Source organism: Protomyctophum bolini, assembly GCF_963924005.1.
Source record: "Protomyctophum bolini genome assembly, chromosome: 2".
In the NCBI taxonomy this organism is placed as follows: domain Eukaryota; kingdom Metazoa; phylum Chordata; class Actinopteri; order Myctophiformes; family Myctophidae; genus Protomyctophum; species Protomyctophum bolini.
The window spans coordinates 8561375-8580318 of NC_137863.1; the positions used below are offsets into that span (position 1 = coordinate 8561375).

The 18944-nt window shown below is 42.8% G+C and overlaps 1 protein-coding gene across 1 annotated transcript in view; it reads left to right on the forward strand.

The window, feature by feature from the left end:
* The first annotated feature begins 237 nt into the window (after window positions 1–237).
* LOC308328452 (vitamin D3 receptor B) overlaps window positions 238–18944 on the forward strand; it is a 29432-nt gene continuing 10725 nt past the window's right edge. Inside the window, exons 1-4 of the mRNA XM_080782276.1 lie at window positions 238–683; window positions 980–1054; window positions 15483–15630; window positions 16881–17011. Of these exons, the coding sequence (XP_080638402.1) occupies window positions 15485–15630; window positions 16881–17011 (277 nt within the window). The 5' untranslated portion in view covers window positions 238–683; window positions 980–1054; window positions 15483–15484. The remainder of the gene's footprint in view (window positions 684–979; window positions 1055–15482; window positions 15631–16880; window positions 17012–18944) is intronic.

The following is an 18944-nucleotide window of genomic DNA, read 5'->3' on the forward strand; positions in this document are numbered from 1 at the left end:
CACCCCTGTTTTGGGGGGAGGGCAGAGGGAGAGGGAGCCGCTCCACATGTTACGAGCAGCGGACTGGACCAAACACTGGCAGCCATGGAGCAAATGTCACCAACCACAACACGGCATCCACGTCGAGCTCGCCTCTCATTGGCTGGCCGGAGGGGCTGGAGGGGGGGGTGGAAATCCCCCCTTTCCCGTAGAGGTCCGCGGGGGGGCGGGGCATAACAAAAAAGTAATGGCCATCTATTTAGGGTCTGGAGAAGGACTGTTTTCCCGTCGAACTATCGTAAATCCGAAGCGTTTCCACTTATTTCATGCATGCGTTTAAGTGCGGTGTTCGTAGGTCGTTGGCTTAACGCCGCCGTGTTCGTGTGATTTCAACGGCGCGTGGTCCGAAAAACGGTTAATAGGCGCCATAAACTTGGCAACCGCGTTTTGGGGTTAAAAAGCAGCCAGCTAGCCACGCTAGCTATCAAAAGCTCGTGAGTGAGCCAACGTTGTGGAAGCCTCGGAAGGGCGTGCGACGTTCTATCAAGTCCCTTCACGTTCCCGTAGAAAGAAGAAGACACTCTTCTCTGATTCCTATCGTAGCTTATCTGAAAGTCAACATGGAGGAGAAATACTTTGCAAGAGGCTGACGACGACAAAGGGATTAAGAACGACTTGGTCTTGATGGGAAAAGTTGAACTGAGGTATGAAACTCGCATGCACAGAAGGAATGCGAAAGTCAAGGCTTGAGTGGTCTTTCCGCTGTAGACAATGAGCCTATATGTTATTACTATTATGTTATTACCATGTTACTAAGTTTACTATGTTATATCTATATTACTAATTTACTATGTTATCTATAACATATATATATATGCACACACGCATGCTATACATATGCACTTTGTAGATGAAACTTGTTAACGTTATGCAACTGCATGTTAAGTTGCAGGCTAAGGCCCAGTGAGTGACTTGCGACATGCCATTTTGTATTGAACAGGATTATCTACTTGGGATAAACTGAAGAAAGGGTTTCGAGTCTTACCTATTGTACAAGGGCATGCAAAAAACTCAGGTAAGTCTGGCATTGTTATTGTTTGTTCATTTGTTTATAATCATTTGGAATATGCATGACGAATAGTGTGACCTATTTTCATGCAAAGTAAAGCCCTTTATTGTGTGTGGTTGTCCATTTTGGCTTTGTGAAGTAAAATAAATATATAATATATATTCATGTGGCATAGTACTTTGTCACTTTAAAACAGCATTTAATTCAAAATACTGTTTGTTTGCATATTTTCCTTCCAGCTATATCAGCTTGGATATTTTTCAATTAGCTATCTATTCTTTCATTGGATTACAAATTTGTACTGGAATACCGATTTAAAATGATGTGATATTCCCTAATTAATCAACGAGAAGCCAACTGCTCCAAGTAGACGGTTTAACACTGTTGTCATGTAACATACACTTGTGGTTTGCCTCTACAAGTCCATGTAATAGGATTATCAGGACCTGGATAGAGTTCTAAAAGTAGGCTACTTTCACACATACACAAACACACGCACTTTCCCTAAGAAAGTGGTGGCTGACTTCGCTGGTCCCGACTCCCAGAGGAGTGAGCTGTCAGTCGGATGATTGATGTATCATTGAGATGCAACAATGGACATGTCTTCATTCATGTCCATTGTTTAACCGTGTCCTTGTCCTTCATGTTGGCTGCCCCCAAATACCATATAAAAAAACTATAAAATGGAAAGAACTATAAGCAGCTTGCTAGTTGGTTAAGGAAACACTTTTCCTAGTGGGATTCATATGGCACCAGGGTTGGATGTATACTGGACACCTATCCATTCCCTCAGGTAGGAAACACCACAGTGGACTATCTGGAAGTGTGTGTGCACGACTGGCTCTTTTGCCTCATACAAAAAAAACAGGGGAAAAAATGAATAATTAGCTAATGAGTTTCCCTCCAAATTCTCCTTCCTTCTTTCAGTTGCTCAGCTGATTTATAGATCTGCTATCATATACATTTTTGATGACTTGTAAATTATGTGAAAATGAACAACAGAAGTAGCATGAGCTATGAGTTAACCTCTGCCCCAAATCCCCCCCCCCCACCCTCCCAAAAAAAAAAAAAAACACAACACTCTGCAAGCCACAGCTTTCTCTAATCTACTACCGTAGTATCCAGTGAACTAAATAATCGAGCTGAGCCAAGACCTGCTACGGAGGACATGGTATGGACCTACATCCATTCTGTATCGACTGCAACAATGGCAGCTTGTTTATGGAGCTGTGCAGTGGTGATGGTACAGTCCATTAGGTCTCCTATACAGTAAAGCACCCCTCCTCCTTTCGTGACTACAGTAATTGGTCGCTTCCTCTCATATGTAACCCTATAGAGAGAAAGAGGCCGCTGTACTTAACAGTGTGTGAGCCACAGGCAAACTTGGGACTGTATGTCCATGTGTTTGGACACTGGTTCGTATGTGTGTGTGTTCATGTTCCCTTTCTGTTTAGACTAATCAAGTGTTTCAGGTTTCTCCATTCTCACAGCGAACACATCGACGTCATACTGTTGATGCCTGTGCCACACATCACAACAAGTTTTGTGTTTTGAGGGGAAGTCTTACTTAGGGATGATCTTGGAGATGAATATGGCAGTTGATGCAAAGAGAAGTATTTTTTTTATATATAGGAGCCTGATGATAACATAAAGGTGCAGGATGGTTACATAATATTCTTATCAGTTTGCAGAAGTGATTTCTTTCATCGACAAGGAGAGCGTAGCATTTTCTCTTTTGTTTTTTGTTCTTGACATTATGCAACTCTGACACTGGCTAACTGCATTTACACCCCTCCTCGCCCACCACATGACCGTCCATTCCTTTTCTAGTTGTGTGTGTGTGTGTGTGTGTGTGTGTGTGTGTGTGTGTTGCATGCGTGTGCACGTGAAACTCCCATTCTCTGTCGTATTCTGAATAGACATGGATGGGACGTGTGTGTGTGTGTGTGTGTTTGAGTGGGCCTCTCCCTGCCTCGTCTCTTTCCCCTCTCCAGAGTCCAGCAAGGGGCCCAGTGTAAGGGGGCAGGCAGGCTGCCGTCATTGCCTCTCTCTCCTTTCGTAGGCCCGGCCTGGCAGTGGGGCCTGGGCAAGGGGAGGGAACCGTGGAGAGACCATAGGTTTGGACACGGGACATAGCAGCCCCCCCGCCACCCCCTACCCTCAACCCCAGTTTAGCCCATCCTGTGTGGGGCACAGGTCACCTTGTCATGTGCTATCCCTCTGATCATAGGGAAGCACATGAGATAGATAGGAAGATGGAGAGAGAGAGGCTAATGAAGGGACCGTTTTTAGCAGTGCTGCAGATTAACTTTGTATGCATGCATGCCCTTACAATCTGTAATCATGAAATTCTCTTATTTTTATTTATTTATTTACTGGATACTGGATACGTCTACCATCATTATGTCGTGTTGTGCTTGCCTCATTGCTTGATCCTATAGCCCCCCTTGCCATTCCTAGATTTTTTCAGGACTAGCATATCCCCATCCTAGCCACAATTCTCTCCGTGAACCAACCGGGTCAATCAAGGTCTGATTTGATCTATGTCTGCTCTGTACTCGTAGTGACCCAGCTAGAGGTATGCAGTAAAACACACACACTATATATATATATATATATATATTATATATTTATATACACATCCTGCAAATTTTGGCAGCGCTGATCGATTTCTGAGTCATTTGCGGGATTGCGTCATGTGATGTAGGAGGGGATTCTCATTGGAGCGGCCGGAGAGAGACCCCCCCCCCACACACACACAGCACACACAGCACACACACTTCTTTCCCACTCAGGCGCTCCACATAGCCATTTCTCTTTTTTTTTCTCCAGCGTTGTTATACGTCTGGATGTGATTCCGGCTCTGACTCTTGTGTGTTGGGATGTGGTCTGTAAGCTCATTGCTGACATTCTTGGGACGTGACGCCAAAGGTTTTTTTTTTCCCTTTTTCTTTCCCCCTCTCTCTTCTGCATGTCTGTACGCAGTTAAAAATGATCACTCCCTGAAATACCGTCTGGGCCCTCATCATCCCCACTCCTTTATCTCTCGTGCCATGCATAATAACCTTATACCCTCCTTCTAACTTAATCAGGTTTGTTGGATGGATGGATGGTGGGCGTATTTTTATACTCTCGCTCCATACTGACATGCATGGACGTCGATCTAACACGCGGGCGACCCTCCAAGACGTTTGCACAGCCTGTGTCACATTTTTTCTCTGCTTTATTTGCAACAAGTTGGCTTACAAGTGAGACCAGTGGCCAGTTTGCCGTCTTAGTAATAATCACGGTGCAGTCGCAAGTGTAAAGGGAGCCAGGAGAGGACTGAAGGAGCTTCCATATGAGCAGTATTGGAACGTTGCCACGGTCTTTCTTGGCATTCTTCCCCTGCAAGAAGCTTTCACAACACTACAAACTTGCTGCAGATAACAGGAGCCCCACAAGGGGTACACCGACTCATGGATTTTTCTATGCTAATAAATACATGGCAATAGTCTGCAGCATCGTTAACAGAGTGCTAACTGTGTTAATGTACCACAACATTTACTCCTTGTTGCAGAGATTCACACCATGTGTGGTGTAGGCTTTGGAGGTATTAACCCACATGGCATCTAATATCAACTAATGATGGAATGGTGCAAATTAGGGCTCACTTTGACATGAGGGTGCAGATGGTGGAAACAGTTTACACAGCTTTGCATGACAACAACACTTTTGTGGTATCCATCCGATCAGTCAAATCTTGGTGTGATATCCCGTATTGTAAGGGGGTAACTAGGACATTTTAAAATAATGTGGAATAGGTTAGTAATTCTTAAACTACAGAGCTGGGGGTTAGTCTGCAATATGACACGAAGAGTCATTTCTCAAAATAACCATAATGATTTAGTTAAGCTGGACCAAGAACTCCACACTGACAGTCCTGTAAACGGTTGTTAAACTGTTTGCGATTTAACGTTAGGATGTTCTTACAAATCTTCTTCTGTTTTCAAATCTGACCTGGGCACATGCTGTTATGACACTGAGGCCTATGTTATGAGACACATGCATGTCATTTTAACGGTTTAAATGAATAAATCAAGAGGAGGAAAGGATGAGTCATAGTACAGTCGGATGGATACTGGTTTGCTAGTTAAAAGGAAAAAGTGAAAACTCCCCAGTCTCTCCAAGTAACTATGGTGAAAAGCGGGGGTAAAGTTTTGATTTTGCAGCTTTCGCCACCCACTTAAAATGACAAGCTGTAGTCTGTTTTGCGGCGTAGCACATAATTATAGCGCGCCTCATCTCTTGCTCATACTCATCTGCCGCTCGCTTTATTGTCAGAACTCCAGCCCTTCGGTCTCGGCTTCTGTTCCTTCTCTCCCCAACTCTTTTGCTCACTTAGCAGCCATTTGATTGGCCTGCCATTTCACTTCACAACACTCAAGGTTTGGTTCTGGGTAGTGCTGCCAATGAATATTCCATATTCGTATTCAAATGTAAAAAATAAATGAATAATTGAATATTTTAAATTAAGATTCGAATAAAAAAAAAACAAGAACAATAAAATTGCTGTGAGAGTTCTGGCGAGACTCTGTGCCACGTAAACTAAAACATTATAAAAAATAATTATGAATCATTCATTTGATCTCGCAAGACTCAAGAGAGCGCATTTCTCAGCACCAACCGCAGCCCATACGGGAACTACCGTACCCATAGATCCGAAGTCCCGTTAGTCCGAACATGCACTGCTCCCGTGCTTGCGATTAGGTTTAGGTTTGCTCCCGTGCTTGCGGTTAGGTTTAGGTTAGGGTTAGAGATAGGGATAGGGATAGTAATTTCGGAACAATGAACCTTCTGACTAATGACACGGCACCAGTCCAGGACCGGACCATATAGATAAAGAAAGAGAAAGTTTTACAGCATATTAGGCTGCAATATTCATATCATATGCATTCGACATTCGAAATTCATTTTAAAAGGAATATTCGAATATAAAAATAAATTGGCCAATTCTGGCAACACTAGTTCTGGGAAGGGAGGATGGAGGTTCGGGAAGCTATCATGTTCCTTCAGACAGGAATCAGTCAGTTTCATCACATCAGATAGATGAGTTTTGTAGCAAAGAGGACTATTGCCAGTCGGAGATGCTTGCATAATATATGATGTTTTGACCTTTGACCTGATGACTCGTGGTTTTGAGTTGGGGGAGTGGCGGTCATCACGTGGCACTCCGACCTCCACCCCGTGACCTCCCCCGTGGCCTGGATCAACCAGCTTCCTGTTCACACAATCACCGGATTGGCTGGGAATGGAAAGAAAAGACCTACATCACACTCCAAACAACATTGCGCATACATTCAGACTCACACCTTATCTAAACAACTATTATCTGTTAGCTGATTCTTGAAGGCAAAAAGTTGGAACCAGAGAACGCAGTGGCCATCCTAATGTTTCAGTTGGGTTCCATTTTGGTAACGACCTCTAATAAATAACAAAAACGACTATTTCCCTGCTGATGGACCTCAAGACGAGTAGCTGTCGGAGATTCGTTTATTTTTAGTGTGTAATTGAGCTGGGGTCCCACCGCAAGGGTATTTTTAGATGTCTGTTGGAATATGAACAACAGAAAACAGACTGTTTGTCTTGATGGCTCCTCTGTGGGTCCCGGCTGGCGGCCCGCAGTGCTCACTCCTCTCTCTGGTCCCCCTCCAGCGACCCAGTGGGGCACACTGGGGCTTTTGTGACACAGAATGTCACTGTGACAAAGAGGTCACCCCCCACACCCACACACACACACACACACACACACCCACACACCCCCAATACCACACACACACACACACACACACACACACACACAACACACACCCCCATCTATCTTTATATCTCTATCCCTTCCTTTCTATCCATCCAACACCACACACACACACACACACACACACACACACACACACACACACACACACACACACACACAAAATCCAAATCCCTGCCACCACCCTGTTTCTGGCCAGCATCTCTCTGTTGTCCCTCTGTCTTTCTCCTACGCCACTCTCTCGCTTATCCTCCTTCTGTCTCGCTGCTTTCTCTTTGTACTCTACTTTTCAGAGTTTTCTCTCACTCTCTTTGCTTCTCTTTCTCTTTGTTTGATTTATCCCCATCTCTTCTCTCAATTATCATTTCTCTCTAGTCCCTACCTCTTCTCTTTCTCTCCCTCCCTTTCTCCTTTGTTTCTCTTCCCCTTCTTTCTCTCTCTCTCTCTGTTACTCCTGTCTTTCTCTCATTCACTCTACTCTGTATTCTCACTCCTCTGGTGGGTGGGTGCTTCCTCTCTCTCTCTCTCTCTCTCGTGGGCTGGAGCTTCCTCTCTGGCCAACAGCGAGAGGCCATTCAGAGGGCAGTTGTGGAGGCCGAATTATCTGTGTAGTGATGTGTAATTGAAACGTAGTCACCATGTGACTTACTCTCCCCAGCAAGGTGAGAGTAAGGTGAATTTTTCAAAAGCATTGTTGCTAACTTGCTACTGCAAACTATGTACTTGTATTATGTGTTTTGATTAATCAATGCACATCATTTATTTTGTGTAGTGCTTTAAAGTAAAGCAATACACAAAGACCTGTTGTCAAACTAACCACAAAGTCATGAAATCACTATTACACGTCATAACCGCTGTTACCACTGCAAAAAGCGGACATGTTTAGTAGACTTTGGTCAAGGCAATACACAAAGACCTGTTGTCAAACTAACCACAAAGTCATGAAATCACTATTACACGTCATAACCGCTGTTACCACTGCAAAAAGCGGACATGATTAGTAGACTTTGGTCAAGGCAATGGATTCAAAGTGTTCACCGCTGCCTGTCTTTATGGTGTTTTACATAACTCTGGCAACACCGTACACATGGTGTAAGAACAGTTGATGTTGTTGGATGTTTCATCCTCAGTTCGTTTTAGGTGAGCTACCCCCTGTTTACATCAACGACATGCTCAGTGGTGCTGACTTACTAAAGAGATTACATGATCGTCCATGTCTTTTCCCTCTGCCCCTCTTTTCCTTCTAGCTCCTTGGCCTAGATTTAAGCCACGATCCACAGAGACCGTTAGTGTGTCAGATCCTGTCACTGACGTCTAATAAGAGTGCAATCATGCCATGCATGCATCGCTTAGTCCAACGGGCCGTTTCCACAGGACCTTGCACGGTATCTGTCTGAGTATTTAGTTTGTCGCTACGGTGGTCGTAAATGTATTTGGTTCTCTAACTTCATTAAATGGAATCCTCTTAATTTGGCAGCTAATTGCATGCTTTTTCTTTTGTTGTTGCTGTGAATTATTGTACCTTTGTTGTACAGGAATACACAGAGGCTTTCATTATGAAGGCAGATGAAATGAGTTGTAAGCAAGGTGTTCAGGCTATAATGTGATCAGTTGCATTGACTGAACTGCCTCTTGCTGCATTGCAGCAAATACAGTATTTCCTGCTGTTTTTCTGAGAGGTAAGAAGAGGCTATATTCTGGTAAAAGCTTAAAATCGACCAGTGTCAGATTCTTCACATTATGAACTGTTGTGAGCATTCTTGACAAATTCTATTAAAAGGCAGTTGGATGAGACCCAAATCCACGCCCCGTTATCTGTGGAGATGCAGAAGTCAAGCCTGTAAGCGAATCTGAAACCACAGTGTTATGGTTGTATCCTCAGGCCTCATGCTGCCATCATAACGCATGCAGGAGTGGTGGTGTAAATAATAGTCTGCATCATTAGCACAATAGCGGCTATGATTGATGCTGCCTAAAACCCCACACACATTATCTGCATATGAAGCCAGCGAGAGTAATGCAATGAAAGCCTCTAGAGCCCCTACGCTCACTCTTACAGTTGCATGCCAGGCACTGGAATGGGTACAGATCTGGTCTAATAACCCAATTAATTATTTAGAGTCTGTTTTACTATTGTACATTTAGTGTAATGGCCTGCCATGGCTCAGTGGAATCACAGATCATTGACTTTTTCTGATCAGTCAATGATTTAAAAAGGCAAACCATGTTTTCCTCATCTGTTTTTTCAACAAAGTAGCCTATAAACACTATTATGACTAAATGGTCTACTTGCAACTGTAGAGAAATCCTATGCTGTTGTGCCAATGTCCTACTGCATTTATCATGCAAAATGATATTCCATGCTGGTAAGCGTATATGCAGTCTCAATTCTTCTTTTTATTATTTAATGTATTAAACAAAGCCGTAGACAGCTGGTCCAATGTCAGATAATGGATGTGTTCTATTTGTTGAACATGTACCACAGTAAAACTCAAGGATCCAGTTAAATTGACACAAAGTATTTCAGGGTTAGGGTTATCTCAGTGCAGGCCTGGAGGGCCTCCTTGCAGCACTGTTTGTGAGTCTTTGTTGTGTTACGCAGAATCCGTTTTCCCACAAAATCTGTTTATTAAGAACCATTGACCCTAAGAAGCTGCTACCTGGGGGTGGACACAGGAAACTTGGTAGACAAAAAAACCCTGACTGAAACAAAACTGTATTTCCACTCAATCGTCCTGTTTGTATTGAGAATGTCCTGTTTTGGAGAATTTGCAATTATGTTAGTGCTTTCATACAGTACAAGCTCCAAATAGTGCCACAGTCTTGCCCAGTAGGCTAATTTAGGCTATATTTGCAGTATGCTGAATGGATTGGTTGAAATCTGAACCCTGGGCCCATTAATATTACATCACCGGTGTGGAAAGTGCTATCTTATAGTAAATAGCGTGCTGGCCTTATCTTAATGTGGCTACTGATAAGCCCCTATCTTATTGTCATCCAGCCCCTATATCTCTAAGTTGATGTGGATTTATTTTTGTACACAAAAAGTTCAGCTCATTAATGTTTGATTTATGGTCTTTTATTCGGCAGTTATTCAAGGTTGCTGGTGCACTGCCCTAAAGTGGCCCCTCAGTGGCCCATTTAGTGTGTAGTCATTCTACAGGACCTTTGACTCTGCCTGTGTACTTTACCTCTGCGCTCGCAGAGTGGCGAGGGATGTGTAGGTGGGCTGGTGACTCAAGGAAAGGTGAGCTTGGGTTTGCATGAACAGAGGTTGAAAACCCACGACGTGCATGCATGGAAACAATCTGGGAAAACAAGAGAGCAGTACAGGACACACCCATGCCCATTCTGTCACAAGAGGCTAGCTGGTCACCATAACAAAGTGTAACTGGTGGTGGATACACAGGCTTACATAAACTTACGCCTCTCAGTGGCGAGTGGCGGCCACACAATTCATGTCTTAACGAGTGCTATTAAAATGTTGTGTGTAGCTGTCAAGTCTGTGCTACGGTGTTGATTCAAACTGCCACGTCTGTGTCACAGTAAATGACTATCATTCTTTGTGTCTGCACTGCAAAAGGACGAGTGTTCATTTAACTCCTGAGAATGTACAAAATGGACCCTGTGGTTCTCTGCGATGACTCGAGCTGTCTCTCTTCATCAAGAGTCCAGAGCAGATTGCACCAGGAGCTCATTGATGTGGCTGAGTATTGAAGAAGCCGGCCCTGTCCATATTCTGTTTAGCAAAAATTATCTTCAAACCAGCCATCCGCTGACTATTTCCCCCCACAAATATTTGCTCCTCTCTGATTCCAGTTTTGAGGCAGACTGTCTTGCTGTTGCATTCTGCAAAACATGGTCTTTGCGTCCTTTCATGGACCTTTCCTTGTACTAATAATATTGTGTTTTTTTTGTTTGAAGAATTTGTTTTCTTCATATACTGTAAGTCTAAAGATTTTATTAAAGTGTATTTTTCAATTGAATTTAATAACCCCTATGAATTAGAAATTAATTCTGTGTAAAATAAAGTCGTCATTAGTACTTTGTAACATGACCATGACTAAAGATGCTATAGGGCGTGGCTTTCTGGTGCCACTGAAAAGTCGGCCATTCATTTTTCCCCATCGAGATTTACAAAAGTATTATTATTAATATCAACTAGAACTGCACTCTGTCGAGTGTCTACTTACTTACTTACAACTAAGTACTGTCGACCGCTACGAACTTTCAAATCTCAGCCTCTCTGTAAAACATTAAAATTAAATTCTAAAGTCGGGTTATAACTGGCTGTCAATGGTGACGTAATTCCGATATGTTTCAATATTAGTTGGGTAACATATGTATGTATACATGTTAGGGATGTCCCGATCCCGGTTTTTGCTCCCGATCCGATTCCTATCATTTGAGTTTGAGACATACCGATACCGATCTACCGACATTGAAACATATCTTAATTACGTCACCACCAACATCAGTATATTTATACCTCCAAGAATACGCATAAAAAAGCCAGCACGACCAGCACAATACTTGCGTGCTCTGCTTGCACAAGTAATTATTTTAAGCCTAGAATCCATTTTTTGAGACCACCGTTATTACTGTAGTCAAGTTTGAAAAAAATGGACGAAGAAAGGCGCAACAGTTTTCTCAGTGCTTCAAGCCATCCAAGATCCTAGTGAGTCATGACCATAAAACCTTTTGATTCTGTGAAAAAAAGTTTGAATAATTAATTATATGATATACCACATTTAATAAATACCCTTTTGTTTAGCGGTTTTCATTTTTCTTTCTTCACAGAATCAAAGTTGTAATGGTCCTGATTCACCAGGATCCTGGAAGGCTTGATTCTAGCCTTAAAATAATTGATATAAATATTTGTGTAAATCTCTATGGGGGGAAAAATGAAGTCTGTCCATAAAACCACGGCCACTGCTATGCTCTATAGAGCGCAGCAGTCCCGCCCCCTCTCAGAAAAGCGAGTGGCCCAGGAAATGAAACCCCAATGCATTCTTTCATCGGCACTTCGAATATAATTTATTTAAAGACGGTTACGCCGCGGACAAAGCCAATTTGGATCATGACAAATCATGACAATGAACACAATGTTTTGGGACGATCAAATAATTTATAAGACGAAAAACAAAACAAATAGTGTTGTCTCCTGCCTTTATTTTCTTCTTTCTAATGATTTGATCGTCCCAAAACATTGTGTTCATTGTCATGATTTGTCATGATCCGAATTGGCTTTGTCCGCGGCGTAACCGTCTTTAAATAAATTATATTCGAAGTGCCGATGAAAGAATGCATTGGGGTTTCATTTCCTGGGCCACTCGCTTTTCTGAAAGGGGGCGGGACTGCTGTGCTCTATTGGCATGCGCCTTAGGGCGAGACGACCTCGCCCAGGTGACAGCAGATTGTTTTTCGAGGTCCTTTTCGAAGACCCTCTCGAAAACAAGATACTGTATCTCAAGGAATTCCCAAATAAATAATTTCAATATATAGTATAATATACAGCAGACTGCTGGCGAGTGCTGGCACTTTGGCATGGGGGGGGGGGTCAGATCAACATATGGAATGAATTCTGTACTGGTCATATATGAAGCCTGTCTTGAGTGTACAGGGTTTGATGAGGTCAGATCAACATATGGAATGTCAGAACAGGTCAGCTCCATATATGGAGATCTAAGGGTGGCAGCGGGGGCAGTGTCTTGAGTGTACAGGGTTTGATGAGGGCCCAGGTAGGGCCGGGCCTTAATTCTCGGGCCTATTTTCGGGCCGAACGTGGATTACACACGTACGCACAGGCAGACAGAGACAGAGATAAAAAAGGCAAATCATGGCCGATATATCGGCCAAACCGATTAACATTGGTCCGGCTGTATTACAGTATCTATTGCACTAATGTAGTGCAGCCATTTTAAGTGCCTGCTTGTTTCAGTGACTAGAGTTGCTGTATTTTTCCCTTCAACATTATGGAACACATTGGATTCTGGTCTGGCGATTTCCTTGACCAGTCAAGACATTTCCTATTTTATGCCCTGAGAAACTCCTTGTTGATCACAACGGGGTTCCACCATGCCTCAAGCCAAGTTTAGGCTGGTGACTGGTCCGGTGCATCTCAGGAGCGGGACTGGTATATATAGACAGTCCTGCCCCCTTTCAGAACGAAATAATTCCCCATTCATTTTTCCCATTAGATGTTTCAAATAGTATTTAATTAAACTAAAGACATTTAAGCCTCGGACAAAGCCAACAGCCGAGTTGACAAATCATGACAATAATCACATCTATTATAGAACTGGAAGGTACTGCTGCAATGCCTGTTGATGTTTAGTTATCCTATGAAGAAACACTGTCCAATCGAGTTTGGAGACCTTTATCAGCTGCCTTTGTTGCAGTGTTGCCTTAGCCATAGCACACCCACTGCTAGAGTAGGTGAGGTGTACAGATTAGATGATAGATGATGATTTGTTTCCTCATGCCATTGCCCTGGCAAGAATTAATATAGGACTGCTGACTGATCTAACGGCATTTTTGCAAAACTCAAAAGACGGAATCGAATCATGTGGATATGGGACTACAATATATCAAACTAAATTGTATCGTTCATAACAAAAATAATCGATAATTTAATAATATTATCGATTAATAAACTACACCTATTTTTGACATGAGGCAAAAAAGTTTCACAAATGTTCAAAAACCTTTCACAAATACTAGATCTACAAGCTCTGTTATCTTCACTATTTTTTACATGACACTATCGTGCGACCAAGTATAAAATAAGGCATAGCTGGTCAGTCAAGGTGTTGATATAATAAACAATTTCTCGATTATTCGATTAATAAAAAAGTAATTTGTAGAATAAACACTGTAGAAGAAAATTATCGATGGCTCCAGTGTGGATCTAGGACTTTCTGTGACCAGCCTGTGACATCAGCCTGATCAGAGCCCCAGTGAACTACAATTATAAAATGAAATGGAGAAAAAAAAAAGTATATATAACTTATATGAAAACATATACAGTAAATTCCCGTTTCCTACTGGCAGAATCTGGCAAAGAAATCCAGACATTCCACACTAGACCCTCTTATAGATGGCTAGCCTGCTACAAAGACATACTGTAACCTACATACTGTATCCTGTTTTTGTTACACCTTGCTGTGTAGCCTCCAGTTTAGATTGTGAAGGGTGTCTGTGCGTGAGAGTCTTACCGGACTCCTGGAGTGTGTTTCTCATGATTTCGCTTCAGTATGATGAGGATTCTTGGCTCATCAGCTGTACAGTGTCAGTGTGTGGTATGTCTCTGTTTTGATCTTTATTTTTCAACCTATTAATCAAATCAACCTATTAATCAAAGCTTAATCAAAGCTAGAAAATGGCAGCTCTGTTTTTAATCTGTGCTAATGAGGCAATGCAATACAACTATAAGCTATCCCATAATTATAAAGAGTATTTTAGGACACTGCAACCAAATATATGGACAGTAACCTATCTGTGGTATAAAACTGACCAGGTCTGCCGAATCAAGTGTACCTACATTAGTACATTTAATGTTTAATGGCTTTGTTTTGTATCCTTTATGTTCACAATGCTAGAATTACATAAGGCTAAATTACAAGCCTCACCCAGAACACACAGTACAGAGTTTTACTTTTATGCCTTGCACAAAGATTTCAGAGTTTTTGATGCCAGAGCTTTTGGCATTCATAATCGGATGCAAATGATGGAGCAGTCTGTCAACATGTTTTAAATAATTCAGCCAGGCCCATACCCATACCTCATTGGCTGTGATTTGTGTTTGTGGAGATTGATATTGGTGTTGTTGCACTCCGTCTTCCCATCCTTTTGTACTTCTTTCACTCCACTGTGGAAGGAAAGAGAAGAAGGGAGAAGGGGGCTTTGTGCCGAGGACAGTGATTGTTTGTTTATGAGGATGCTAGCCTTGCGGTGACTGGATTTTTTTACTTCACTCTCTGGTAGGGCTGTTAAGTGTAATAGATACTTGGTGTGCTATATAATCAAATGTAACACAGACCTTGCATTTTAAAGTGGAATATATATTATACTTTTCTTTTTCTTTCTTTCTTTTCACTTGTCTCGTATGGCACTAGGGGTAGTTCCTACTAGGCTCTCAGGACAAAACGATTGGAATTGAGTTCACCGCTAGGGGGAGAACAGAGCAGACTTAAATCTTGACAGAAGAGTGGACACAAAGCTTGGGTTGAATTGGAAACAAGGCTGCAAAATGTGTTGTCTTTCTCTGTATTACGCCTTTCATAAATCTGTGCAAGATGCAAACAATGGACTGAAATGCAGAGCATATTGGTCGGTCCTATTGTGCGAATAACAACTTTGATATTTTTTTTACTTTTGAGATCGTAATTGGTAACTTCTCCCCCAATATGTAACAGATCAAATTTCCCCTAAGATTGTAATATTCCTTTAAAATTACTCCAAATGTTTTGACTTGCCATTCAAATGTTTTCTTTTTTGGGGGTGGGGAATAATGAACAGTTTCTGTAAACGGGAGTCAATTTCATCCACTTCTTTGCTTCTCTCTCCTGCTCCTGTTTGTTTTTCCATCTCTCTCTCTCTCTCTCTCTCTCTCTCTCTCTCTCTCTCTCTGTGTAGTGATGGAGACTACGGCTGTGAGCACCTCCACTCTGGCCCCTGATGAGTTTGACAGAAACGTGCCGCGGATCTGCGGCGTGTGTGGTGACAAAGCCACTGGCTTCCACTTCAATGCCATGACCTGCGAAGGCTGCAAGGGGTTCTTCAGGTACACAAACACTGACATGCGTCGCCGCCACTCGTGAACATGGCCCATGGGTTCTCCACCTCACACATGGGTCCAGTTAGCATGCGCACCCCTCATAAAGACAGGAGAAAAAAGGACAACACATACCCTCACGGAAACATGTGCTCCCTTAGCACACACACGGGCATGAACACACATACCTAATGACTACCCGCCCACTCACTCATGCACACCACTCAAAGGTAATTGCCACCCACGGTTATGTAACAAAATGCACAAAGACGTTCACTAATGTTTGCGAGCACAAGCATGATGCACAACATGTATTGCATGCAAATGAGTGAGAGCGTATAGAAATAACTCAATGCAGAGGCAATTGGATGCTTCTGTAGTCATTCAGGCACACTGGCGTTCTCCATTTGAGCTCCAAGGACCCCCAGAATGATCTAAATATGATGTGTGTGTTTGAGAAAGGGACAGAGAGAGTGTGTTTGTGTCCGTCTCCTTGCATCTGTTCCTCTTGGCAACACTGATGTTTAAAGCGGAGGATGAAAAAGACGGATGTTTAATGATCTCCTTCCTCATCTCTCAGCTGCCCTCAGTATGAACCTTGGTCATACTCAGGCTGCTCGTGTGTAAGTGTGTGTGTGTGTGTGTGTGTGTGTGTGTGTGTGTGTGGGCCCGCATATCTCTGCGCGCCTGCATATAGATGTATGTTATGTGTGTGTGAATTATCTGTTGTAACACGAGTGAATTATTCCACTTTGTGTTGGCTCTTGGCCGCGGCCCTTGTCTTTTCTCCCGGACAGTCTGGCACGCCGCCATGTTTGTGCTTTTTCACTCTGCTCTGGAGTTGAAGGGCAGAAGTGTTTATCTACTTCCAGTGTGATTACATATTTGTGTGCTGTGAGTGTCGCCACCGGTGCCACAATCTCACACCTGTTAGCGCTGGAGACACCATACAGAGATTATCCATCAGAAGTCCTATAGATATTTGTGTGTCAAGGAACGCAAAAAACTCAGACTTACGGCTTTAACAATTGGAATGCTAATCCATCCGTCTTTTGCTTTCCTCATGCTACATCCCCCTCCCTTTTTTCTATTCCTCCCTTGAAGGCGCCATGTGAAACTAAAAACCTGCTTCCCCCGACCCTCCATCCCGCCACCGACATCATTTCCTGTTATAGAAAGTACTTGATTTACGTATGTACTGTTACTGTATACAGACGAAAATATATTCATGAAGATCCAATGCGTTTTGTCTTGCTCAGGCGTAGCATGAAGCGGAAAGCCAGCTTCACCTGTCCCTTCAACGGCAGTTGCACCATCACCAAGGACAACAGACGTCACTGCCAGGCCTGTCGACTCAAGCGATGCGTGGACATCGGCATGATGAAAGAGTGTAAGTGTGGTGGATATTCCACGTGGTCTGCTGTTCTGTCAATCACTATCCTATCCTGTTCTCATTTTTTCAAAATATTGGTGGGGAATGTTGGTTGGAATGTTGGTTGACTTTACCAGTGCAGGTGCTTTACAAAAGAGCTATTTTCTTTCTTGGAATAGTACTTTTGTCATAACCAAAGCATAAATTCTTCACATTGTGCACCATCCTTATTTCTTTCTTCTTTGGGGGGTGGGATTGAGAAATACAAGTTCTTCATCTTCTAGCAGTGAAGACACTGCTAAAAAAAAAACTTTGTATACCTTTGCCATTAGACAAAACTCACAGCTCTTTGTGTTTTTTAAAATGCTTTGGGATTAATAGTATTCTTTTTTTTACTGAACTGCTATTACATTTATCTAGCCCCCTGTCCTCCTTGTAAATATTATGTAATATTTAGATTCGGGTCGAGTAACTTTAGGTCTTTACCCCCATTAGAATGTTTACAGGTTTACAGTGTGTTTGAACTAGCGCCCCCCGCGTGTACAGTAAGTATACTCCGAGATCTAAAGTTGAAACACCTGCTGTTATGTACAATCCATCCTGGGCCTCTGCTATCTACGGACCTCTGTTTGTTTTCACTTTCTGTAAATAGCAGGTAAAGCGTTCTTGTGTTCCCCCTAAAATCCGGATATTGTCCACGAGGGCCGGGGTGGTCTTTGAAGCAAAGACCGCTCGTTCCCCTCCATATTGTTCCCAGAGTCTTTCTGTGAATTCCAGGGGAGTGACGGCACACAGACGCTCAGATTCACTGTATGTGAACAGGAGCCAGCGGAATGTGCTTCTGTTACCACTGCTGTTGCAAAAAAACAGCAGCATGTTGTAAAGACAGAGCTATCCTCTCTCTCTCTCTCTCTCTCTCTCTCTCTCTCTCTCTCTCTCTCTCTCTCTCTCTCGCTGAGCTAATTCAGTGGCTAGAACAACAAGGAGAGAACAGAACAGAGACAATGCTTCCCGTTGTTAACCCATTCTGACCTGAGATCAGATTCATACGAGGTTTTCACAGGACACACACTGGTCTGATTATAACCCATTCTGACCTGAGATCAGATTCTAAAAATGTCAGTCGTTCTTCGATTTTTCTAAAATAGCAGACCTACAAGCTCGTAGCGCGCCACTCGGTGGCGCGCTATGAGCTTGTAGATCTGGTATTTTTCAATAGCTAAAGCATAACATGATGCTAGCACCAACATGGGTTCCCGTTCAGAATGGGTTAAGCACCAGCAGGGGTCTCTATATGGACCCCCCCCATCTCCTGAGAATAACAAGCCCTCCTGAATGGACATGGCCTTCATAATTACAGTACAACACAAAGCATGCACGACACCGGTGTAAACTCAACCTCTGTGTTGATATCATAATAATAATACATTTGATTTGTATAGTGCTTTTCATAATTTGCAGACAGTAAAATCACATTATGATAATGACAATGTCTAAATAGGTAAATATGGTAAGGCTGAAAGGTAGCAAACAATTGTGGAAGCAAAACTATTACAGGGTGTGTCACGGGGCAGCCCGTGCCCTATACACACACACACACTGATTAAGGACATTGCACGCACGCACACACCACACAGACTGTGGGTAGTGGGGCAGACAGGTCCATATAATCATATAATAATGTCAATACTGTTGATGTAGGCATTTACAGGATGTACAGATGAAATGATGCACAAAGGGAAAGCATTCGGTTTGTTAACCTGTGTTTATTGCAACCTCAGTGTTTGTATGGCCTTCCCAGTACTGGCACTTTAAGAAGGTGGGAAGGTGCCAAGTACTGTGGAGGAGTAGGGGTGTTCCACAATGTCAAGTGTAAAGTATGTCTATTATCTGTTGAAATGAATGTAACCCCATAGGATGTGTAATCTAAAATAGAACAGCTAGGGGTGGG